This window comes from Rana temporaria, chromosome 3, assembly GCF_905171775.1.
Source record: "Rana temporaria chromosome 3, aRanTem1.1, whole genome shotgun sequence".
Lineage (NCBI taxonomy): Eukaryota > Metazoa > Chordata > Amphibia > Anura > Ranidae > Rana > Rana temporaria.
The window spans coordinates 111,795,728-111,822,681 of NC_053491.1; the positions used below are offsets into that span (position 1 = coordinate 111,795,728).

Consider the following 26,954-nt stretch of genomic DNA (forward strand, 5'->3'; position numbering starts at 1 on the left):
GCACTGAGGGGGGGTGTTTGCACTGAGGGGGGTTGCACTAAGGGGGGGTGTCTGCACTGAAGGGGGGTCTGTGTAACATGCAGGGGTCCAGAGGTGCAGGTGGCTGTGTAATGTAAAAGGGGTGCAGTGATGCAGGGGGCTATGTGATGTAAAGGGGTGCAGGCGGCTGTGTAATGTAAAAGGGGTGCAGGCGGCTGTGTAATGTAAAAGGGGTGCAGTGATGCAGGGTGCTGTGTAATGTAAAGGGGTCCAGAAGTGCAGGGTGCTGTGTAATGTAAAGGGGTGCAGGGGGCTATGTGATGTAAAGGGGTCCAGTGGTGCAGGGGCTGTATAATGTAAAGGGGCCCAGAGGTGCAGGGTGCTGTGTAATGTAAAAGGGTCCAGAGGTGAAGGGGGTTGTGCAATGTAAAGTGGTCCAGAGGTGCAGTTGTGGAGAGGGGTACACAGTAGTAACAAAAAGATATTGAAGGATGCAGGGGGCACAGTGGGGTGTTTTTACATTTTAACGTGGGGGGGTGCCAGATATTGGATCCGCCCCGGGTGCCAAATGCTCTAGGTACGCCCCTGGCATATAGGCTCCTGAGATGTGAATTCCGGTCCTGGAGAAAGAGGTGGGGGGAGGGGTCAAAGAAAAATGGAGAGCAAGAAGAAGGGATAGAACGAACAAGAAAGATGCATAGGGAGAGAGAGAAAAGGGGAAGAAAGGAGAACAGAGAGCAAACAGGGTAAAAAAATATTTGAAAAATGTTATTGGGGGGGGGGGGGGGGGTTGACGCCATATTTTACCGCACCAGGTGACACCAACCCTAGTGACGCCACTGCCTGCCTACATTGTCACCTGTGGCATAAAAGAAGCCATTGGCAAGGTTTACTAGAATTCTTTGATCATGATTAATAGTTGCAGGAGAAAAGGAGGGGCAACGTGCAGCACTATAAATTTACTTCGGTCAGGTCTTGTGTTGACCTTGATTAAAATTGACTTTTGTGTAGCCAGGGATTTGAATGAGTCATTGTTTCAGAGTATTGACATTACAAAGTGCAGATACCACTAATAGTACACGGAGAATGCAAGATAGTACTTGGGAAATCTATCAGGCCCCTCCTTTCTTATGTCAGAGAAAGCATCCTATTACAGAGTGCTGCTGGACTGTGGAAGATTAGCCGACTCTTGAATCCATGCATAGTTGTGTTTTTCTGCACAGTTGGAGAGCAGGGGGAGGCTGGATCTCTTAAGCTTCTAGAGAGGCTGGTATTGGATTTATCAGAGCTCTGCTGAGCACACTGCTTTCCCAAACACTCGTCAGATCACTAGGAGGAAGAGCTGCAGTTACACAGGTGAAATGGAGAGATCAGAAAGCACGCAAGATACGGCTGCCTTCAACATGCCCGACTGGATGGTAAGGATTGAACCCTGCCCACTCCATTGTTCTAATGAATCACTATTTGTTCATTTAGAGCTTTTATTGCAGTGCCTAGTCTATTTGCCTTAGTGGAAAAGGCTACAAATTCTCATGTACATCAAATAAATTGTGTTGGTTCTTTTCAAGACTTGTTACATTTCTATTCTAAGTTACTTTTCCTGATTGGAAAATGATAGTAAAGATAATGGCATGGCAAGCTTTTACCCCGATTTATGTGGGTATGTTTGTAGAATGAGGGTTATGCTAATATAAACACTTAGTGCTGTATTGATGTTAAGAGTAAATGCAGAAATACAAAGCAGGGTATAATTTTATTGTACTCTGTCTGAAGTACAAAAAATACACACAAGGTGTTTGGTCCAAACTCGTCTTCACAATGAAAGCCAAAGTTGGGTATTGGGACACGCATCAATCATTTATTAACGTTGTTTCTGCTTGAATACATTTAAAAAAGCATTGTACCATTGAGATACATTAATCTTTGTTAGTGTTATCATTGTGTACTTTGAGAGACGGGAACCACAGTGTACATAACCTTGGAGTTCCACAGGTGATTTTCTTTCCAGCTTTGCCACACACAGGGAGTTGTGATCGCCATTTTCTAACTATTCTACACTTACCCGATATGTAATTTTTATCCACAACACATTTATGTTTAAGGTCCTGCTCCTGTTTGCAATCTGTAGATTGCCTTACAAATGTTGCATAGCATAAGTGACTTTTTTTTTTAGAATGCATCCACTATGAATTCATGGCCATCTTGGGCTCAAAGGGGTGTTCCGGGCAAAAAAATTAATTAAAAGCCAGCAGCTACACATACTGCAGCTGCTGGCTTTTATTAAATGTAGACTTGACTGTCCTGGTGTCCCTCGATGTTGGCACCGCAACTGATGTTTCCCATCAGCTGTCGGGTGCCGCCATTGCGGGTAAGGGAACCCGGCAGTGTAGCCTTTCGTCTTCATGCCAGGAACCCCACTGCGCATGCGCGAGGCCCGCTCTCCTATTAGCCCGGCGGCCAGGGGTGGAGGAGGGAGCCCCGCAGTGACGTCGCGGCCGGACTCCCAGAAGGGACCGCCCCCCCCTGAAAAGGTGCCAATTGTGGCACTGGAGGGGGGGAGGAATCCGATGAGTGGAAGTTCTACTTTAGGGTCAATGGGCACAGTTGGGGGGGGCGGTCCTTGTTGGGCACTGGGGGGGCGGTCCTTGTTGGGCACTGGGGGGGCGGTCCTTGTTGGGCACTGGGGGGGCGGTCCTTGTTGGGGGGGGGGGGGGCCTTGTTGGGAACTGTTAGGGGGCGGCCCGATAAAACCCCTTGAATGTTACCCCATACCCTAGTGGGCTGCCATTATTGAGCTGTGGACTGGTAAAAGAACTAGTGTAATATCTATGATGCTTTTCCGCTTTGCAGGACGACAAAGTGGTGACGACGGGGTGTTCATCTCTGATGGAACTCCATAAAGTCTCGGCTTTTAGAATCGCCTGTGCTCAACCTTCTGCTCACAGGTGGCATTGTTGGGAAAGTTGAGGAGGCCAAGTATTCAGAAGAATCCTGGTCTTTTAATAAAGCCATGTAGGGTGTTCTGCTGTGCTTTCCCTTCCTCCCTTGTAGGCCTAGAAATGCAAGTTAAGTTGATCGAATGTGCATGTTTTTGTCAAAAGGTATTTTGCTGGTTGGATCTGAAGTGACTTTTTGTAACTAAAATTCAAGATTTTTTTTCTGGTTAAATCGCATACTTCAGCTTGGATCCATTTACTGCAAAATACCAAGCAAAGTATTACTAGTAATTTTGGTCAGCACTAGGTTGATAACATACATTATATAAATCACCAAAGCACACATTATATAAATCACCAAAGCACCTTTTTTTTTTTTTTTTTTAGCTTTCAAAATGTTTTAAAACCATAGGTCTAAATTTTTTGTTGGCCTCTGTATACTGCTATAATATCTATATCGGGGGCTCTTCTGGGAAGGCTTTCAACAAAATGGTGTGTCTGTGAGAATTTTGTTGCCATTCAGCCAAGAGGATTTGGGAGGTCCAGGACAGGTACTGATCTTTATTTGAAAGACTTGGCACACATTTTGGGTTTTCAGCTTATCCCAGCTGTGTTCAATAGGCTTTAGGCCAGGACTCTGTGCGGGCCACTTGTGTTCTAACTCATCAGACTGTCTTGATTGCCCTGGCTTACTACACAGGGGTACATTGTTCTGAAACGGAGCCTTCCCAAACCTGTTGCCATTATGCTGCAAGCAGGCAATTGTCTACATCTTTATTGGCAATACCATTAACTGTACCCTGTAGTAGAGACCCCTAAACTCGGACCTTAAGCTGTATAGTGTACCACTGATAGTCCAGCCAGCTAGGTGAAATGTTCTACCCTCCGGCATCCACAGCCAGTACTACACTCATTTGTAGGCCTAAAATAACACTTGGGGGGGGGGGGGATATGTATGTGTATAGATGTGTATAGATGTAGAGAGTGTGTGTGTGTGTGTGTGTGTGTGTGTGTGTGTGTGTGTGTATATTTTATATATTATGCTGTGCAAGTATCGCAAGCCTTTGTACAATATAAATTAATAATCTCTGCAATTTGTCCAATACGTTGATTTCCTATGATCATCCGTGTCCTCTAATGGCTATAATTTAGTATTTTCCCTTATCGGGGTATTTCAAGATATGGCCACTTGATGGAGCTGACAATCGTTAAAAATATATTGGGCAATTGCGGGATTAATCATGTGAATGCTTGAGATTTGCAAAGTGAGTTTATTTTTATTTAGACACCTTTTGTCCAAGATCTAGTAGCTTGGTCATACCTGTGTCTATGGTCAGTTTTCTGTAACTTGCTGTTATGCTGTGTCTCTGAAGAAGTCCATTCAGACATATAGAAGTTTTACAGGTTTTTTTTTTTAATGTGAAGAAAATGTAGATTGCAATTGTTTTACGGTCAGTTTTATTGTAAAGCACCAGAGAGCATGTCAGGAAAATGGATTATAGCCTTCAGATATGTTGCCAAGATACTAATCCATATTTCTAAAAGGCTGTCTTTACGCCACATTCCCCCCATGCTTTAAGGTACTGAGGGGGGGGGGGGGTTATAAGGTGATGAAAATGCCTCCTTAACACGCTAGTTACTACTATTTTTTTGTTTTCTTGCTAGTAGTCTTTACAGCATGTGCTAATGTGTCTCTTCTTGACTTTGCTGACAGATTTTGTATGTATTTTATAGCCTCTATACATGGAATATAGGGGTCACTGATGCAAAGGTAAAGGTCTGCAATAGATCCAGGTTTTAGTAAGGCCCAGTTCACATATCGCATTTTGGAACAAGATTCGCTGCGATTCGCTGTGATTCCAAATTGCATGGCAACGTGCGTTTGGGTGCCATTATCGCTTAATGGCACCCAAAACGCGATGCAAATCTGCCGTGCGTCAGGATTGCACAGCAACGGTTCACACTGCCCTATGTGAACGGCTGGCAGTGTCAATTGAAAGTAACGACACCCCCAAATCACATCGCAGAGCGAACTGCAATTTCAGACAGGAATTCTGCGGACCAAAAAAGGTCTTGTGCAAGTTTGACCTGAATGCGATGCCAATTCCGCCATACGATTTGTTCTGTATGGCTAAAATTACATCGCACATAGATCGCATGTGATGTCAGACATCATACCAGTGGGACTGGCCCTAAAAGTAACACCAGAACATTCTCTGATATAAACCAGAGGAGACCGCTGTTGAAGAAACACAGATGCTGTATTAAGAAAAAAATGAAGTTGCGCTGTGAATTATAACAAAGCTAAACAAACACAGTGAATTTAAAAGGACCATATATGAGTAGAGTAGCCCTTATTACAAAGGCTGCAAGAAATATTGTCCAAAATATGTGAATCAAAATCAGAATAAAAAAGTTGTGAAACAAGGTTCAATGTGGAACACAGTTCAAAACAAAAATATATAAGCCAATAAAACAGCTTAAAGTTATTTAAGGCAAAAAATGGTGAGGACCCAAATCTTGCGTAATAAATGGTGAAACAATCCTGATAGAAAGTCCAATGTATATATAGAGCTGAATAACCACCACCACAGAATCACCTAAAAGATGGAGGCTTACCAGACGGCAAGCATAACTCGCTTGCGGCTGTAAACCCTAGCCCGGGCCTTTATGTGATCAACACCGGAATGCGGATGGATAAGGAACCCTCCAGGAAGATCAGCGGCAAGTTGTGTGTATCCATAGTGTGTGATACAAACAACTTGCCGCTGATCTTCCTGGAGGGTTCCTTATCCATCCGCATTCCGGTGTTGATCACATAAAGGCCCGGGCTAGGGTTTACAGCCGCAAGCGAGTTATGCTTGCCGTCTGGTAAGCCTCCATCTTTTAGGTGATTCTGTGGTGGTGTTTATTCAGCTCTATATATACATTGGACTTTCTATCAGGATTGTTTCACCATTTATTACGCAAGATTTGGGTCCTCACCATTTTTTGCCTTAATAACTTTAAGCTGTTTTATTGGCTTATATATATTTGTTTTGAACTGTATTCCACATTGAACCTTGTTTCACAACTTGTTTTTTATTCTGATTTTGATTCACATATTTTGGACAATATTTCTTGCAGCCTTTGTAATAAGGGCTACTCTACTCATATATGGTCCTTTTATAAATTCACTGTGTTAGTTTAGCTTTGTTATAATCCACAGCGCAACTTCATTTTTTTCTTTGTACTATTTTTGTGTGTATAACACTTAGTCGTTGCAGCTTATGTCATTTTAGTATTTTTTCCTAGCGCAGTATTTTTCCTGGTTTTTCTACAGATGCTGTATTGCAGATGCACACATGGATGGCAGTGCAGAATAAGTTATGTACTGTAGCACTGTACACATGTGTTGCTTAACCACAACCTCCAATGTTCACTGTTTGGTAACCAAGCCCTTGGCTTATGTCTTCTGCAATTATCTGATCCAGAGCTGGGGAATGGAGTGCAGTCAATATACATGGTGGTATCACCCAGTGCTTCAAACTTGACTTCATGGACGAGGAGTTAAGCTGGCCTTACACTATACAATTATCTAAAATTTCCCATTAGATTTGCCCATCAACTATGTAGTGCAAGGGCCGGCCTGACTGCATACAAATTGAGTGTTTAGGTTTTACCTCATATGGTTTTAGTAATTAAGGAACATTGTACAAGAAAAATGTGTGATGTATGGCCAGCCATAGTTTTTCTTTTTATCAAGGCAATATATGTGTGGTGAATATATATAATTTATATTATATACCCGTATTTATCGGCGTATAACATGCACCCCAATTTTAGGAGGGACGCTTAAGGGATAAAATGACATTTTAAATACCAATCAATGCACCCTTATCCGTGTCCATCTGCAGCCTTGCCCATGATTGCAGCATAATTAGTGCCCATTTGCAGCCTTTCCCCTGTTTGCAGCATGATTTGTGCCCATTTGCAGTATTTCCCTTGTTTGCATTATGATTAGTGCCCATCTGCAGTCTTGCCCCTGCCGAGGAGGGAACAAGTGCCACTGAGAGACAGAGCTGGATGTCTTGTGTACTCGGCTCGTCTGGGAGTCCCGCCCCTTGGCCCGACTCCTTTGATGGACAAAACACCAGTCCAATGGCAGGACGTAAATGCTAGGAGGCGCGACTGCGAGCAGAGTAGACTACGCTGGAGATTCGGCTCTGTCTATTTCGGCGGCGCTTGTTCCCTCCTTCCCCTCCGAGGCAGCCGTTCAGCATATAACACACACCCACGATTTCCCCCTGATTTTAAGGGGGGAAAAAGTGCGTGTTGTACACCGATAAATACGGTATACATTTTGTTTTTCCCCACTCTAGTCTGTCCCCATTTTACTGAGCTGATGGGTTTTCTTTCGTTCAACCCGCTGGTCTGAACGCTTTTACAGTGTGATATTAAAACTGATTTTTACAGTATCGCACTATTGGAGTATTCTTTATATATTCACATGCGGAGCAATCTGGTAGTTAATTGGTTGCAACATCTGCTATCTGAGAGGTTTTTGTATACGCTTACACAGCCGAGCACGAGAGTGTAAGGCATTTTGAGTTGGTGAGTTTTGCATCTGATGGGAGAGGAATCGCTGGCACTGGGTGTGGTGGAAGATTTGAAGTTAATTTGCACACTATCAACCTGATTTGATTTATGGACATTTTCAAATATTTAATATTTTAAAATATTTTTGTATTTGTGCACATGCTCCGGACATTCCTTATAGTTCACAGCGCTGCTTATATTTTTCTACACTATTTATAGGGTTTAAGAATATTATTTACAGATTGATTCATTTAAAGTAGCTGCTTCACTATTTGAATTTTTGTGCAGTGGTGGGAACACAGGAAGGGTGGACTTATTTTGTTACCATTTATTTCATAGAATACAATATGGCTGTGCATTTAACAATGGTTGGCCTTCCAAGACTAATGAAGTAAACATGGATAATTGTAATGTTGGTACAAGTTTCACATTTATTTGACCTTTTTTTAATTGAAGAGACAATAGGTTAATTGGTGTACTCCTATGTAGAACAGGTTGTAGATGGTCGTGTGTAAATCTTTGACTAGCTTCAGGCTTAACACACTAAAATGTGCCTAATTAACAAGGTAATTACAGAATGTTGCGTACATAAAAATAAGCGGTTGATGATTTGGCCTTGTTAGAACCATAGTTTAGAGGCCACTCTGTGTAATTGGCTGTTAAACCACGCAAAGTAGCCGTAAATTCTGGAATGTCTCATTAACTTTAGGGGTGGGAGGCCTACTCTTACCAAACAAATCTGGCAAGATAGAACCAGAGCAGACAGGATGGGGGCATAAATACATGACTTGGCTGTGCCCATACTCAGACATGTCTGATAGCTGGTGGTCTATCGGTGTGCTGAGTGGCAAAAAGAAATACAACGTCAATGGAGAGATGGATGCAAAGTCTCAGGTGAGGGCCTTATTACAGAAATCATTTGGTTTTTCTGCTAAACACTTTCTGTCTTTTTTTAAATGGCTTAGATCTGAGGTCACTAAACTATGTCCTAATTTATGAATATCACGAATGCGCAGACTTTAAACATCTTTACACATGTGCTTGGACAGTGGAAGGCTTCTAGCTGTTCTCTGGTTACCTGAATTTAGGTATAATCTTGGAAATGATACAAATGTGATTTAGAAACTTTATCGCACACCTTTCTTTGTCTCGTCATTAAGTTGTGTAATGTTTAAATACATTTGCAGTTAAAACTTGGTGAGTTCTTGTGCTTCATTTGACACTCGAAAAACTCTTCCATAAAAATCCTTACAACTTTAAGCAGGTTTATGAACTTGGATACCTGAGATCATAAACCTGTAAAAAAAACTCTGTTCCCTGGTTTAATCATATCACATTGCTACAAAGGTGTCAGGGCCATCATTGGTTTTCTTTGTTCTTATAGTTATCTAGATCACAAACGCTACAGAAAGGCAAATATTTAACATTAATAATCTTGTCCTTGAGAATTATATTGTTGGTAATGAACTCAAGTTTACCAGTTATTAATACTTGTACCATTTTTGGCAATCAAGTTTACTTGTAATCGATACTTAATCCATTTTTATTTTTTCTATTTTGCTCATTCTCTTTTAACTGAATCTAATTTTGTATAGATACTCCTGATCTGTTTTGCAGTTTACCAGTTTTCCATATCTTTTGCAACCTTAAACATTGTATCATGTGTAAATTGTATATAAACATTTTTTTATTTTTTGCCTTAAAGGGGTTGTAAAGGTTCGTTTTTTTTATTTTCTAAATAGGTTACTTTTAAGCTAGTGCATTGTTGGTTCACTAACCCTTTCCTTCGATTTCCCTTCTAAACGCTTTTTTTTTGTCTGAATGTCTCACTTTCTGTTTCTACTCGGTAAGCTTGCCCTCATGTTCAGGCTTGGTTAGTCAGCCAAAACAGTTTACTAGGGAGAAACAGGAAGTGAGAAATTCAGGCAAAGAGAAAAAAAATTTTAGAAGGGAAATCGAAGGAAAAGGTAAGTGAACCAACAATGCATTAGCTTTAAAGGAACCTATTTAGAAAATAAACAAACCTTTTGCAACCCCTTTAAGTGGACCGTGCAAATAGTGAATACAGGGTTCTTGCCCAACTGTGCACCAATCCCCCCCCCCCCCCCCCATGTGGATGCAGATGACTTTACTGGGCCTACCCTTCCCCCAGGATTTAAGGAAAGTTGAGGATCCCAAACCTCATCAGTAGACCTCCATAGCCCTGGAGCATAATCCCACAACATTTGGATTTGTCAGCTTTCCCAAGATTCCCCATGGGAAGTCCCAGTAATGTCATCCTTGCCTAAAGGAAGCATCCAGAGCCGGTGTGTAAGGGGAGTATTACATTTTTATTTATTTATATATAAAAATGTAACTGGTTTTACATGCCTACCAGAAAAGCTGGGTAGCATTTTGATGCCATGTCCACTTCAAATGTAATTTTAAGCTCTGAGATAAACTGCAGTTCAATTCGCTGGTTATAGTCTTTTTTTGTTTTTTTCGCAGCAGATCCAGTTTGCAGATCAGAAGCGGGAGTTTAACAAACGTCCCACAAAGATAGGCCGTCGCTCCTTGTCTCGTTCTATATCGCAGTCATCAACAGATAGCTACAGCTCTGGTAAGTACTGGCTTGGGATTCTCTCGAACGGTTCTTTTTATTTCACGTTTAGGATGGTGCATACTGTGGAACCTTAGTAAAAAAAAAAAAAACAGTTCAGTCTTCTGTTCAGCCAAAAAACAATTACTTTGAGCTATGCAGCTTCAGAAAACAGTAATTGTCTGTAAACTGATACTGCCTATCTCCTTATTACTGGATGAGTACAACATTAGGGAAATTTACAAGGCGTTTGCCTATAGAAGACAGCAAAAATGGAGTGTGAGTGTACAAACAATATTTAATGCAGAACTCCAGGCTAAATTTGCTATTTTTAGGCTTCATATACGCTGCTGGTAAACGGACGTTTAGGAGCAGTTGGGCATTTTTTTTTCAGCTGCCCCTGAACTCTCCTGTTTTTTTTTTTTTTTTATCGGTACATGTACACAGGGTTTTTTTATAGTCGTTTCTAGGCAGTTGAGTATTTTTGCGTCCTAAATGCGTTTAGGACAGATATTCAGAGGCATTTGAAGCGCCAAATGCCTGTAACGGCTTGTAAACGCGGATAACCCGTGTTTAGCCGTGTTTTTGTTTTACAGGCGTTTTTTAATGGAGATGCGTTCTTGACTATTTAAAAAAAAGCTCCTAAACGCAAATACGGCAAAAGTGACTTTTTACGTTGGTTACTATGTCAAGCTAAATCGTTCGGGGGAGGTTGTAAAACATCCAGTGTACATTAAGCCTTAGGATCACTTCACTTTCTTTACTATTACAATTGAATTCATGCTGAAGAGTACATCCAATGCTGCAAATATTAGAGCTGTGGCCCTCATATGCAGAAGCAGTACTGTTTATCCACCCGCTTCTCCCCTTGACCAGTCACAGAACACCTTGTATTTTGTGAATGGTTCAATAGTATGTCACTTTTAATTTTTCTGCTTGTACAGTGAAAGCTGACTTATTTCTGCTCGTGGTTATGTCGTACATCACATGCTGGTGATGACCATTTATTTCCAAAAGTGGAAAATTTTAGAAGTATGGCTTTGTTTTTTTGGTATCGGGTTTGCCTAGGTGGATGCAACATCTGTCCCCCCGCCAGCTCCAAGACTGATAACTGAGCGATCAAACACAGCTGATTGCTCAGTTCACAGAGCTCTGTGAGCAGAGAGCTGGCGACTACCATCGGCTCTCTGCCACACTCACTTTATTGTTGAGCTGTGGAGGCCAAGTGCTTCAGCCTGCTGTCAGCTGAAAATGGGTCACAGGAGTGCAGAAGGACTGCGAAGCAAGCTTTTTGGTTATACTTCTCCTTTTAAACGTATCAAACGGTAATTGACATTACTTAGGATTCTCATTAAAACCTTTGTTTGCAGACAGTTCCTATATAGTACCTACGGTACAGCTGGATTATTTAGCAAATTGATTCCAACGCTGGGCTATCCAGGCAGTTTAACCTGTAACACTCCAAAAAAATGGTCTATCACTAACTCATATTAATGGGCTGCTGTAATATTGGTAGCCAGAGAGATGCTAGATGTCACCTTTGGTCTGATTTTTCCCATGGCATTAAGTTTGTGTGCTGATCTTATTTAGAGGAGCATTATGGGGTGTACATAACATACTCGCCTCCATGCTGCAACATTCATGTGACACTGCAGCTATCGAGCTCTAAGACCTGACAGACTACATGACCTCTGACAAGTCGGCTCACAGCGGAAAGCGGTGACTGGCGTTGTCCCGCTCTGCTCCTCCAGCACTCACTGGAGCGCCAGGCTGGGGAGGGGATGGGCGTGGCTGATTTCAGCGATCAGCTGACTCTGGGTCGCAAATTTACTCCTGTGACCCAAAAGAAGTATAGCCAAAAAGCTTTGTTCATCCTTCATTTGTCCTTGACTTCATATTTGTCTCTGCTTGGAGATCATGTGCTAAAAGAACAATATACACTAACTTTTCTTATCCAATTAGTAACAAACTTAAGCTGCTCTTTTGTCAGTTTAAAGAAAGGAAAATGCTCCCTCCTGAAATGTAAACTTCTCCTTTTTAATAACAAAAAAGTAAGGTTTGGACGGAAGAGGTTTAGAACATGATGCAAGTCACAAGATCTGCCTTTTTATTTTTTTCTCTGAGTGAAATCCAGTTTGAGCTGGCTGATCTTTTTCAAGTTTAGGCTTTCTCTCTTCATTCTCATGCAGATATTCTGTCAATGTCATTCCTTTTATTAAGCACAGATTTCCAGGGCTTTAGGTCACAGTGGGATTGTAGCCCAGAAAATGCCAGGCTCCTGTCTCACAGGGATTTGCAGGTCAGGCTGTGCTGGACAGAGCCCTGCTGGGGACTGGCCTTCAGGGAAATATTTCTGCACAATCTAATCCTTGGCCACTCTTATTAACTTCTGCAAAGATCTGCTGCACGATGCTTCAAATCGGTTGTCTTTTCACCCTCTCTGCCATTTGTGTGTTATCCCATACTTCAATCCTGGTCATATCATTATGTATTTCGCATTGCACTGTTCTTTAATGGCACCCCGGTCTTAGTCTGTGGGTTCAATATTAACAGCTTCAACTCTTCTGGCACGGCTGTCCACAAGGTTCAGGAGTGTGTCAATCGGAATGTTTTCAGAAGCGCATTTGTGAGGTCAGGCACTGATGTTGGATCAGAGGGCATTGCTCGCTGTCTCCGCTCCAATTCATTCCAAAGGTGTTCTATCAGGTTGAGGTCGGGACTTTGTGCAGACCATTCAAGTTCCTCCACCCCAAACTCGCTCATCCATTTCTTAATGGACCTTGCTTTGTGCACTGGTCCAAAACATTTGGTGGAAGGGGGTTACGGTGTGGGGTTGTTTTTCAGGGGTTGGGCTTGGCCCCTTGGTTCCAGTAAAGGGAACATATAAAGTGGTTCTAAAGGCAGAAGGTTTTTATCTTAATGCATCCTATGCATTACGATAAACCTTCTGTGTGCAGCAGCCCCCCTAATACTTATCTGAGCCCATCTCGATCCTGCGATGTTGCACAAAAGACTCAGCTGGGCGGGAATCTCCCTCATGATTGGCTGGGACAGCAGTGGAGTGCCATTGGCTCCCGCTACTGTTTATGAAAGTCAGTGAGCCAATGAGGGCCGGTCGTGGCAAGCTGGTACTTGGCAGGAGGAAGGAGCCAAGAACGCTATAGAGGGACCCGAGAAGAGGAGGCTCTGGGCTGTTCTGTAAAAAAGAAAAAAAAAAAAACATTTGAGTCAACGAGCAAGTATAACATGTTTGTTTTTAAATGAAAAAATCGAAGAGTTTAGTATAAGTTTTTAAGACATCAGCATACCAAGACGTTTTGTCAATTTCATGCTCCCAACTTTGTGGGAATAGTTTGAGGATGACCCCTTCCTGTTCCTACCTGACTGCACACCGGTGCACAAAGCAAGATTCATAAAGACATGGATCAGCGACTTTGGGGTGGAAAACTTGATTGGCCTGCACAGTTATAACCACAACCCCGGGGAACATTACGTGGGAGCAGGGTGCATTATGGGGGCACACAGGACACATTCAAGTACCGATTTCCCTCTAGCCTCTTCTGGTGTGCTGTTCACTGCTGACCCCTCTTGTCCATCTCATGTGATGTCACATACAAGCACCTGGGATGGACAGGAAAGGTAGAGACGCCTGCGGGGAACCTGCACTGCTCTGCATGCGGGGATGCAAGCTACCCATCGGCTGCGATTGACTGGTGGATCCCCAGTTGAGAAACCCTGCTATGGAGGTCCAGTGTTGTGCTATCCAATTCTGAGGTGTAGAAGATGGTCGGTCAGAATTTGTCATGAGTAAATGTGGAAACTATGTTTATGCACTTTGAATTCGACATCTAATGAGGTTGTAGGTTTTCTATTATTTTTTTAGAAGTTTACTTGGGATGTGTGGTGCACATCATAAATGGTAAGAACCCTCTGGCATTCTGTGCTGCTTTTCCATGATTTTCATATATTTTTTTTTTTTCCCAGTTTGACAGGGGAAAGTTTAGAATACAGCTATTTGTTAAAGCGGAGTTCCAGCCTTTTTTTAAAAAAACAAACAAACAAAAAAACACTCCCACAATGGTCGCATCTTGCATAGTGGGTGAGGTTGAAAAAGACACAAGTCCATCAAGTCCAACCTATGAACCAATCTCCAACCTGTCTTGCATAATACATTCCGGCATATTTAGTAAATTAACTCCTTTTTTTGTTGAATAGTTAAGTAAATTACTCGCGGTCACCTCCTAAGTGAGCTTCCATCTTCAGTGTGGGCATCTGAAGCCCACTCGTAGCTCCTTCCACAATTCCCGATCTCGTGCATGCGTATTACACAGTGCGATGGACTTGTATCGCAGAGGCTGCCCATTGACTCCTGGGATTGATGACTTGCATCCCAGGAGCTCACGTGTCGCCAAACAGATATGACGTACCAGCAGAAGTACGCCAGTGTTGCGGCCAAAACGGAAAAGATCTGGGGGGGGACATTCCAATGATTCATGGCAATATGATCGGCAACAAACTTCAAAAATTGGGTCCAACGCCACTTTAACATGAGTTGTGATGTTTTAAACAGGCAGAAATCTTGTTGAAAGGTCTCAGGTTCAGTGAGTCTAAAATTCAGTATGCAGATTCAGTAATAAGTTATTGGACATAAAACTGGACAAACTATTTTCAGTAGTTCATAGGAGTGAACAGGCAAACTTTGGGCAAAGCTCTGCTCTCACCAACCATCAGTCGCCTTCATCATAGAATCCTAATTCAAGCATAAGCATTTCGTCTAACCAGTGTACAATATGTATTTATTTTTTATGGCACATCCCTTTAACTGGAATGAAATACAAGCTTGTGAGTATTGTTTTTTCCATATGTTTTCCACCAGAAATTTTATTTAAAACATTTTTACATTAATGTTTTAAACAAAAGTAATTGTTAGTTGGCGTTATGTTCAGAAGCTTCTGAACATGCTTTATTAGAGGCAAAATCTCCTTTTGCCTTTGCTTATTATATCCTCTTTCACTAGCTGCTTCCTACACAGACAGTTCAGACGATGAGACTTCACCGCGGGACAAGCAGCAGAAGAACTCCAAGGGCAGCAGTGACTTCTGTGTCAAGAACATCAAGCAGGCGGAATTTGGGCGGCGGGAGATCGAAATTGCCGAGCAAGGTAATGATATTCACATGCATTAGCCTTTGTGTTTTCTCACTGTTGCAATTTGTCCAGCGCTTCATCTCTTTTGAAACCTTAATATTTTTTGTTTTGTAATGTTGATGTGAATAGAGAATAGTTTTGATATGCTAAAGCTAGTATTGCCTCGTACAAATTGTTCTGGATAGAGCTGTCCTGTCTTTAATTTCTTTAAGCATGTAAGTTGTGTTTTTTTTGTATATTGGCACAGGTTACTTTGTATTCATTACACTTTAGATGGCCCTCAATGCATGTCTACAAGGTTAGAAATATACTTGCTTTTTTTTCAGCACTGTGAAGCAGGTGTGTTCGATTTGGCAATGTACATGTGCTGTGTCATTAAAAATGGTAATATATGCAACACAAAAATGTGCAAGTATATGCTGCAATGCTTGTTCATTAAAGTGAATGCAACCTAAGGCCCCTTTCACACGTGCATCTCTGCTGAGCAGGTGGATGACAGGTCTGTGCCGGCTTCACTATGCACAGCGGACACTGACACAGTCCTGCTCTCTATGGGGCAATCCGATCCGCCAGACAGATGGGGAATAGGACCACCATTCGTCTGTTTTTGGTGGACAGGATCGGATATCGGCAGACACTGGAGGGTCTGATCAGGTCTGCCTGAAAAAGATCATGATTCTCCTGAACGTTAGGTTATCAAACAAGATGGCAATAAAATGAGACATAATACTCTTTGCTTCAGTCATATTTTTAAAGAAATGTAATGGAAAATAATGCAATGTAAAATATATTTTTTATATATATATATATATTAGTGCTGTCAAGCGATTAAAATTTTTAATCGCGATTAATCGCATTAATGTCATAGTTAACTCACGATTAATCGCGCCATTAAGGAGGTTCCCCTTTAAAAAAAAATGTTTTTGTTTTCTTATTTATTTTTTATTTTTGTATAATATTAAATTGTGTTTTTAATTTTTTTTTACATTTTTATCACTTTTATTGCTGTCACAAGGAATGTAAACATCCCTTGTGACAGCAATAGGTGGTGACAGGTACTCTTTATGGAGGGATCGGGGGTCTAAAAGACCTCCGAGCCCTCCTTTGCACTTCAAAGTATTCAGATCGCCGAAAAACGGCGATTCTGAATACTGTGTACTTTTTTTAAATCCGGCGCCATTGGCAGCCGAGAAACCCGGAAGTGACGTCATGACGTCGCTTCCGTGGTTTCAATGCGGAGACTGAATCAAAGCCGCTTACGGCTTAGTGTCAGTCTCCGCCTGGACACAGAAGGCGCCGGATGGAGGATCGGGTCTCCCGGTGGGACGGGAGGCCTGGTCAGAGCTGGCGAAAGGTGGCGGGAGGGGGGGGGATGTCCCCTCCCGCTCCCTCCGGCATAACAACCGAGCGGGCTTTTAGCCGCATCGGTTGTTATGTTTGGATAGCCTATCGCCCGCTCTAAACAACGGTAACCGGGATGATGCCTGCGGCTGCAGGCATCATCCCAGTATAACCCCCGAACGCCGCCTCGTTAATCGCGCGATAAAAAAATTGAAGGCGTTAACGTGGGTTTGCGTTAACGCCGTTAATAGCGCGTTTAACTGACAGTACTTATATATATATATATATATATATATATATATAATCTCTATCATTTTTTTTTAATTTTTTTTTTTACTCGCTGATACAAATTGCCGATACCCTACCGCACTTTTTTGTTTACACTTTAGCTGTCAGCAATGGTAAAAAGCATTGAAAAGTTTTACAAATTAAATACATTTTTTCATTTCGCACATTTTTTCCCCCAATGTAAAACGTGTAAATATATATGTTTAAAAATGTAAAAATATTGATGAACAAAGCAAACAAAAACAAATTTAATTTTAGTTTTATAAAAAAAATTAATCGGCAGGAATATAATGGCAAAGGAGAATGAGGTAATGAGACTGATTTGAGTAGATTAAAGTGGATGCAAACCCACCACTCCACCCAGTAAAAACTAATGGCACAGTATTAATGTATATATGCATGCAAGCTTCCTGCATGTATCCCTACCTGCAAATGTTCACCCCCTTCAGCAGTAGAAGCCCTGGAATCGGGTGGGTGGGTCTCTTTGCCAGGGCTCGGTTGGCAGAGTTGTGATGTCACAAGACTCGACGCCCACCTCCACACTCTCCCACTTTCTGCTGGCTCTGGATCTGACTGCACCATAAATATCCTCTGTCACTCTGATCGTGCCCCATGATGATTAGCATCAGTTAACTCTTAAGGCACCACATGACTTCCAGCATGCCCCCAATCAAGCATGCCCCCAATCATGCTGTGGTGTGGAGCAACCAATCCTGGAGGATGCTGGAGTTAGAGAAGGAGGATGTGAAGCTGGAATCGTAAAACTCTGAAATCGTATGTCAGTCACAGCAGTGGGGGGATATGGAGACACAAAACCTATGTAGTCTTTTTTATACTTGTTAAAGACAGAGGATTGCTCAGAGCTGGATTAACTGTTTGTGGCCAGAGTGGGCACAGATGACTTGACATCCTCCACTGTACCAGGTAGAATTCTTCAAAAAAAATTATAATAAAAATCAGATTAGCAAGGGGTTATAAACGGGAACAATTTAATAAACAAAATATTTTACTTGACAAGGTTGTTTGTTTTTTTAGACTAGCATTTTGGTCTACAAATGATCCCTTTTGATCTGTAAATGAAAAAAACGGGACAGATAAGATGCAATGTTTCTTGTTATCTGTCTTTCAGCGCTGAGCAATGTTAAACGTTGCCGGCTGCTGTTTTTTTTTTTTTTTTTTTTTTTTCTTCCTCTCTCGATTTAATCTTTGCATCTCTAATACCTATCCAGATGATATCACAGAGTAACTTTTTTCACTACAATTCAGCCTAATCATAATGTTGTAAATTCATATTTTGCAGTCCTGAGATCTTCTGTTCTCTTGATCTATTTATTTTTTTCGATTCCTACTTGCTGTTATGATATAAGCTTTATGCTATTTTGCTTTGTCAGAAATGCCTGCGCTGATGGCTTTACGCAAGAGAGCACAAGGAGAAAAACCATTGGCAGGAGCCAAGATTGTTGGTTGTACTCACATAACCGCTCAGACTGCGGTAAGCATGTATCTCTTAATTTCATGAAAGGAATTGCTTCTTGTGTGTAATATTTTCTTTTTAATATAATTTCTTAGGTGCCAGGTTTTTAAAACGCTTGAAAATTAATTGAATATTAATGGGTAGTAGTAGTGCAGATGGGTACCGGTGTTTCTGGTAGCGATCACTTGCATTGTGGTATTTTTTCTAGATTATACCCATACATTGGGTCACATTTCTCTTTGGTTTTTGTATTTCTGCCAAAGGAATGTTTGACACATTCTGTATGATAACTTTTGCTGGTATAAATTAGAATATAATAAAAATTATGGCAAAAAAGTGCAGAGTGACATCCACTTTAAGGTTACAGTAACGGCTCCTTTTAAATCTTGGCCATGAGTTTATAAGTTGCCATTTCAAGTGAGCACACTGGCAAACAAAGTTGCCGGGACAGGCAATATAAACCAGCAATCATACAATTATTGCTTGTGTCCTTTAGGTGATGGATGACCTCTCTCTAGTGAGAAGTTTTCTACCCTATAAATCTAATTCTGTTGAAAAAATGAAGACCTGAAATTTGATTGAAATCCCTTTTTCACCCTGGCTTGCAATGGTGCCACTTTGGCTAGAGGATTGCAGCTGCCTAATTAGGTCGGCTCTTGTTTTATTCATGAGGTTTAGTTCCTGTTGCATGCGTACACCTCTGACCACCGCCTCTGCGGCTAACCAGGGTAGAGGCTGGGGGTGATAAAGTGCAACTCAACTTTATAGTGGAGTTTATACTGCAAGTTTTATATGCCCAAAAACTTGTATAGGCTTGGAAATCATATCTAATTTTGATAAAAAAAACATCCTACAAAAATGTTGCTTGTGATATTTTGAATAATAATGAACATTTTAAAATGCATAGAACAGTTTAAGGCCTCGTGCACCCTGACGTTTTTTACAGCAGCTGTTTTTGGCAGTAGAATATTTTTTTCCCTAGTCCTTAAACTCTCCATGTTATCCTGTGTGTCCATGCACACATATAGCTGGATTCAGGTAGGGCGGCTCACTTGTGCGGCGGCGTAGCGTATCGCATATACGCTACCATAAGTCAGAGAGGCAAGTGCTGTATTCACAAAGCACTAGCCTCCTAAGTTACGGCGGCATAGCGTAAATGGGCCGCGTAAGCGCGCTAATTCAAATGAGGATGAGGGGGGTGTGTTTTATGTAAATTACTCGTGATTGACGTTTTTTTTACCAACGGCGCATGCAAGCGTACGTTCATCGGCGTATCTCGCTGATTTACGCATTCTAAGTGTAAATCGGCGTTCACGCCCCTAGCGGTTGGCGGAACTAGACAGCTAAGATACGACGGCGCAGGCCGTCTTATCTTGGCTAGGTTTAAGTGTATCTCAGTTTGAGAATACACTTAAACATACGACGGCGTATCTACTGATATGCCGGCGTAACTCTTTGTGAATCTAGCTAATAGGCTGTTATCGGCAGCTTTGGGCAGTGGCGTTTTGAGCAGAAAAAAAAAATAGTGGTTCTGAGAGACCGAAACCCCTCCACATATTTTTTTTTGTTTTTTTTTTCTCTTGCAAAAAAAGTCGAAAAACTGCAAAGCCACTGGTGTTTTTATAACGTTATTTTAATGTCCAGTGTGCATGAGGCCTCAGTGTTAAAATTATTAGTTAAAATTAAAGTTTTTAAACGTAGACCTCAAACACTTTAATAAAACCACAGGCCCTCTTTTATCTGTCAGTGAACAAGTAACATGCTTGGGTCAATTGGGAATATCTCTAAAACCTTTTTCCTTTTCTCCAGGTTCTAATTGAGACGTTGGGGGCACTTGGAGCTCAGTGTAGATGGGCTGCTTGTAATATCTACTCTACTCTTAATGAGTGGCTGCTGCTCTGGCTGAGAGTGGTAAGTGATAACTGGAGCTCAGAGGAGCACATTACAATGACTTAAGTTTTTTTCTACTTCATTATTCAATATCCTCAACATTCAGACCTGCTTGCTCACGACTTAAGAGCTTCTAGTTTGGGAATAAAGTATACCTTTAATCATTTCATTGTTGCAGGCATAATGATGAGCAGTTGATAAGTTACAATTATTTTTATAATTTAGGAATGTGGCAAATTGGATCTAAAAAGCTACTGATTATAATATTGGACCATCTAACTGCTATGTGCCTTGTCCATTTAGTTAACATGTATAATGTATATTATGTTAATATGTATGACAGTCAACTGCGTAATGCATATGTCATCCACAAAAGTGGGCCTTAATGTCCAGCCACCACATGTGGATGCATGAGCTGAGTTAAAGTTTTGTGTTTTTAAAGTTACTCTAATTTTAGATAAGGACTTTTAAGTGGTTGGAAAATGTATATTTTTTAACCTTAAGACCTCTTTCACACTGGGGTGCTTTTCGGGCATTTTAGTGATTAAAAATGGCACCTGTAAAGCGCCTCTCAAGCCACCCTAGTGTGAAAGCCCAAGTGCTTTCACACTTGGGCAATGCGCTTGCAGGATGGGAAAAGTCCTTCAAACAACATCTTTGGGGCAGTGCGGGAGCAGTGTATAACACCGCCCCTGCCCATTGAAATTGGCGTGGTAAAAAGCACTTTAAAAGCAGTGCTAAGCAGATGCTTTTAACCTCTTGCTCGCCAAGACACTGCTAAAACTGAAGGGGCTTTACCGCGGATACCTGCAGTGCCCCAGTGTGAAAGGGATATTGTACATTCTTTGCTTTAAAGGGGTTGTAAAGGTAAAAATGTTTTTCCCTAAATAGATTCCTTTACCTTAGTGCAGTCCTCCTACACTTGCCTCATCCTTCGATTTTGCTTTTAAATGTCCTTATTTCTTCTGAGAAATCCTCACTTCCTGTTCTTCTGTCTGTAACTCCACACAGTAATGCAAGGCTTTCTCCCTGGTGTGGAGAAAGCCCCTTGAGGGGGGAGAGGGCGAGTAGGAGTGTCGGGATGCCCACTAACACACAGCTCCTTTCTCTATCTGCAAAGTAGAGAGCGTCTTGACCCTCCTGCTCATCTCCTCCCCCCTCAAAAGGCTTTCTCCACAGAAGTGTAGTGTAGACAGAAGAACAGGAAGTGAGGATTTCTCAGAAGAAAGAGAAGGAGGACTGCACTAAGGTAAATGAAGCCATTTAGGGATTTTTTCTTTAACTTTACAACCCCTTTAAGGTAACAAAACTGTGCAGCTCCCCCAAGCCCCTTATCTGAACCCATTCTCATTCCAGCGCTGTGCTTCGAGAGCAGCAGCTCTGTATTCTCCTCATAGGACAGATTGGTATCTGTCAATCAAATCCTGTGACGAGGCGGCAGGTCCGAGCCACACCGTGTCAACGAATGCAGACAGTGCAGCTTGGGATCGAGCTCACATGTGTTCTACATTGGGAAGCGGCTTCCTATGGTTGCATATGTAAGTGCCAAGTGCACCGTGGGCGACCTGAGAAGAGTGGGGATTGTGTGCAAAGCCATTGCATAGAGCAGGGAAATAAATCACTTTCGAGCCTCATTGTTTCCTACAACACTACTAACTGGGCTTTTATTCTTTGTACATTCAATGATTGGACAAATATCATTCAAATGTACCCAAACTGTTTGCTTTTAACAAGTTAATTTTTGAATTTGTAATTTCTGAACTAAATTTGTTTAAGGAAATTTGCCATCCTGCTCCTTTAAATTTTCTTGCCACTTTCCTTTTTACGAACATTATAACGAAATTCTACTAAACTTTAGCCAGCTTTGGGTAATTTTCATTCTCTTGAACTACAAAGGAATAAAGAGCCTAGATGCCGTGACTGAAATTAGCTTCATAAGTTAACTTTATTAGAATTCTGACGAATTGGAGAAAAAATGTTTTCCCGCATTTGTTTGTGTTGCTTGTTTTTTTTTTTTTTCCTATAACATTTTGAGACTATTATAGTGTTAAACGGGTAGATACGCACTGCGATCTATGGCCTGCAGTGTCCTCTGCCAGCTAATAAAAAGAAATTCAACCTGGTTGTAGCTTACCTAGTTAGTGAGGACCAGAGGGACAGCTAGCACTATATACAGTGTCAGCTAGTACTTGTCAAAGGGAGAGGAGGTGGGTGAAGATGATTGGCATGTGGCTAAATGCTAGTTTAATACTCCTATAGAAGAGAGCTGGTCGATTTTCATGTTGTATATGATTAGAGGGCTTTATTTTTTCTTTGCAAAACTGTATTTAATGAATATTGATTCTGTCACCAGGATTTCAGTGTTTTCTTGGAAGGGAGAATCTGAAGATGACTTTTGGTGGTGTATTGATCGCTGTGTGAATGTGGAAGGCTGGCAACCCTACATGGGTAAGACAGTCCACATAAAAGCAAATTTGAATGCATTCTGAATAAAATGTTTTTTTCTGAGAGGGGGGGGGGGGGGAGAGAGACTGACAGCTTTTCAGTTTCAAATAGGCCTTCTCTGTAAAAATCCTATTTTGGCAATTAAAAATTCAGTGTGTCCTAAACTGGTATAACTACTTTATGCACCGTGGGTACAGCTGCCCAAGGCCTGCAAGGCTAGATGAAGCTTCCAGACTTGCTGTGCTACACTAAATGTTCTCCCGTTGGAACTGGAAATTAAAAACAAATGCTTTCAGGTATATGGTAGCATAGCCTACCAGCTGAGTGTGTGTTCTTCTCCTTTGCTGTAGTTGCACCTGTCCACCCCCACCACTATTTAATTCTCACAGAATACCTGGTTAAAACAAAAAAGTAAGTTAAATATTACCAAAGACAGTTGTCAAAGCCCCCAATCAGATCTAGATCTGTCTTGCAAGTTTAAATGTAACTGGTGATGAAAGCAGAGAGGAAGGTTGCGCAGAATGCATTACGTGTGCAACAGCGTAATCTTTGAGGTGCTGTTTGAATTCTTTACTGAAGTGGATGAAACCGAATGTGTATAGAGATTAGGTCAGCTGGTACGAAAAGAACTAGCCAAAATTCAACATTGGGCGACCTTATTGGCTCCACTCACCCAACACTTTTTATTCAAAATTGGGCGGGCTGGGCAGATTCTCGGCCACACAGTGACTGCAGTCACCGGCAGCACCCACTGTATTGCGACAGTGTTAAAACTCATAGCCGTCAATGCTGATTTACCCAGTGTGGCTGGAGGCGTCTATAATTTATTTATTTTTAGCTTGTAAACTGGGAGAAAAACGTCTTACATATGCAACGCCCCTTTCACACGGACGGCTGTTTGCGCAGATAAAAGCATGTTTGTTTTGCTGGAATTTAAGACAGGCACAGCGATCAGCTGCATTTGTACAGTGCTTTTAGCTGCGGTTGCATTTAGCCGCGGCACGATATTGAACGGGGATCCGACTTGGTTCCCTGCCAATACTAAGCACTGTGTCTGGTATGAATCTTGAGGGGGAACTCTGCGCCAAATTTCAAATAAAGAAAACGGCATGGGTTCCCCCTACAAGAGCATACCAGGCCCTTGGGTCTGCTACGGATTTTAAGGGAAACCCCGTACGCCAAAAAAAACGGAGTGGGGTTCCCTCAAAATCCATACCAGACCCGTATCCAAGCAGCAGCCCGGCAGGTCAGGAAAGGGGGGAGCCCTGTGGCCACCCCACAGCACCTGTCCCCATGTTGATGAGGACACACGACCTCTTCCCGACAACCCTGGCCGTTGGTTGTCGGTCTGCGGGGGGGGGGGGAGCTTATCGTAATCCGGGAGACCCCTTTAATAAGGGGGCTCCCAGACACCGGCCCCCCACCCTTGGTGAATGAGTATGGGGTAAAAAAAACACACACTACACAGTATTTTTAAAGTAGTTTATTCAGCTCCGGGGGACCCCCCCTCTCTTCTTTAGCTCTTTTACAAGGGGGGCCCTGCTTCTTCGATGTCTTCTGCCAGGGGTCCCGGTCTTCACCGCCATCTGGTTCTCTTCCGCCGGGTGTCCCGCTCTTATTTAGCTCTTTTACGAGGGTGGGTGCCTGTCCTTCTGTCGCCTTCTGCCCTTCTCCTCTTCGATGTTGACACGTCCTTTCCTCCCGCTGTAATGCCGTGTGCGCGGCTCGCACCGATTTATATAGGCCTCTTATGACGTCACAGTCCCATCATGCTCCGGGTGCACCGGAGTTCTATTTTTTTTTTTTATATCCGCACAAAACCGCAGGTAACTGTAGTGTGTGAATGGTGTCATAGGAAAGCATTGTGTGCTTCTAGCTGCGGTAAAATCCGCAGCTGAAAGCACCATTCTATCCGTCTGTGTGAAAGGGGCCTTGCGCTGCGTACACACGATAATTTTTCGGCATGTAAAAAACATTTTTTTCCAACTTCATCATTAAAACGACGTTGCCCACACACGCTCGTTTTTAAAAAATGCTCTAGCAACACGTACGACGGCACTATAAAGTCGTGTTGGTAAAAGACGATTCACGCTTTTCTGTCTGTTACAGTGTGATGAATGTGCTTACTCCATTACGAATGATAGTTTTACCAGAACGAGCGCTCCCGTCTCATAACTTGCTTCTGAGCATGCGCAGGTTTTTCACGTTGTTTTAGCCCACACACGATCATTTTTTTACAACCTGAAAAACGACATGGTTTAAAACGTTAAATGCAGCATGTTCGTTTTTTTTTACGTTTTTCAGAACTCAAATGTCAAGCCCTCACACAATCATTTTTAAATAAAATTTTTGTTAAACATCGGTTTTTTTTTTCATGCCGAAAAACGATCGTGTGTACGCGGCATAAGTGTTTGCTAGGCGATCTTAGCATTTCATGGATTTTACTTCATTGCTATTATTGGTCTTTTTGGCTAAATGTAAAGTATTAAAGGGCATAAGGCATTCTTGTATGATTTAGCAGAGATGGTGATTACCGAATAAACAATAGCTGCATGGATGCAGTTTATCACTATTCTGGCATGTTTTGGTCAACGTATGTGTCGCTCCCCTTTCTAAACTTTTTGGAGTCTGATTTAGTATTGTGTTCTGATGGCCCACTATTCCCAGGAGCTCAGGCAATTTACATACGTATATATTGATGCTTTTCATTTTACCCCTTACTAATGTTTTATCAAACAGAATCGCATCCAGCACTGCCTACGAATATTGCCCTTTATGATATATAATTTAAATTTTAGGAAGGTTGCACAAAAAATATAAGTAGGCTTTCAAGTAGCCTGGACCATTTCTGCCTAGAAAACAGACCCCAGGGAGTTTTGAAGGTGTTTACAGTTCTTCCTTACTTCGGGTGTTACTGTTTGCTTTGAAACGGAAGAACATCGATCATCTTGATCTGTCCACAATGGCAAGAGAGAAAGAACTGGTGGATCTTGCACTGACCTGTAGATACAGCTAGGCAGTGGTGAGTAGCTTTGGCCCTGCCAAGTAGAATTGGCACAGGCGTTGCCTGGATAACCTGGAAAGGAAACTTTCAGAGTCCGAGATGTGCTGTAGCATTTTAATGACTTTTAACAGGAAAACCAAATCTTACAAAACCTATTCAGATCTTACACATTTTTTTTTAAAGTTCTTTTGGTTTGAAAGGATTTTAAACTATATAAGTGTATGCACGCACACACAATATAACATACCGGTGTGTGTGTTGCTAGCTATATAGATAGACATACGTGTGTGTGTGTGTGTGTGGTGGGGTGTGTGTGTGTGTGTGGTGTGTATCTATATATCTATCTATCTCTATCTTTTGTGTGTGTTTGCGTTATCTGGACCATTGTGAAGCTGCCTGATCGCTTTTGCGTGTTACCCCAACTTTCTGGTTCTGAGCTTTAGAGCTGGGTGCACAGCTGATCTGAATGCACTCCTTTGCTTGGTTGGCTGTAGCAGAGGTAGGGGAGACCTTAGGGGTCTAATAGGCCCCTATTGCCTCCATAAAGATAACCTGTCACCTGTCTAATGCTATCACATAAGGGCTTTTTAGCCCTCTGGTGATGGCAATAAAGTGACGAAGGAAGGGGGGGGGGGGGTAAAATGTTAAATTAAAAGCAACTGTCATCCTGCATGCACTTGCAAATGCATGCATGTATGTGTAAACAGCAATTGAGCCACATATGTTGAATATCTCTAATTGTTGGGAGTGAGAACAATAATTCCAGGGCCATCACTTATGGTTTACTTTAAACTGATGAGCAGTAAAGAATATTTTAAGTGTCACCTAGTAATAATTTTGTGTACAGTATTGGCCACTTAACGGCACCTGCAGTTTTGTGGCCTGACGCATTTGATATTTGGGGGGGGGGGGGGGCGCTTATCACGGCCTCAGCTTGGGGGGGGGGGGGGAATAAGGATTAAATTGTGTTTTTGTGTGCAATAAAATACATGTTGGTGTATATTTTATTTATGGTTCACAACATTTGTGCACATATCGTACGACATAAAAAGTTGCAACTACATCTTTTTATTCTACAGAGCCTCCTCTATTGGCAAATAGTACTACAATCTGGTTTTAAAGGATAGGTTCACCTTTCGATGTGTTGCATCCATATTTAGGGGGTAACAAGTTCAACGCCCTGCTCACCCCTGTGACAGTGAGCGGGGTTCCTTTTCCCCACAGTGGCTATCATAGTTGAAATCTGTGTGGTCCGCAGAGTCAGGTTATTCATTCACAAATTTGTTTGAATGAAA

The 26,954-nt window shown here is 42.0% G+C and overlaps 1 protein-coding gene across 1 annotated transcript in view; it reads left to right on the top strand.

Moving 5' to 3' along the window:
• Window positions 1-26,954, top strand: part of AHCYL2 (adenosylhomocysteinase like 2) — a 104,781-nt gene that overhangs the window by 55,217 nt on the left and 22,610 nt on the right. Inside the window, 6 exon segments of the mRNA XM_040343245.1 lie at window positions 9,981-10,092; window positions 15,089-15,232; window positions 18,238-18,338; window positions 20,130-20,205; window positions 20,208-20,235; window positions 22,564-22,657. Of these exon segments, the coding sequence (XP_040199179.1) occupies window positions 9,981-10,092; window positions 15,089-15,232; window positions 18,238-18,338; window positions 20,130-20,205; window positions 20,208-20,235; window positions 22,564-22,657 (555 nt within the window).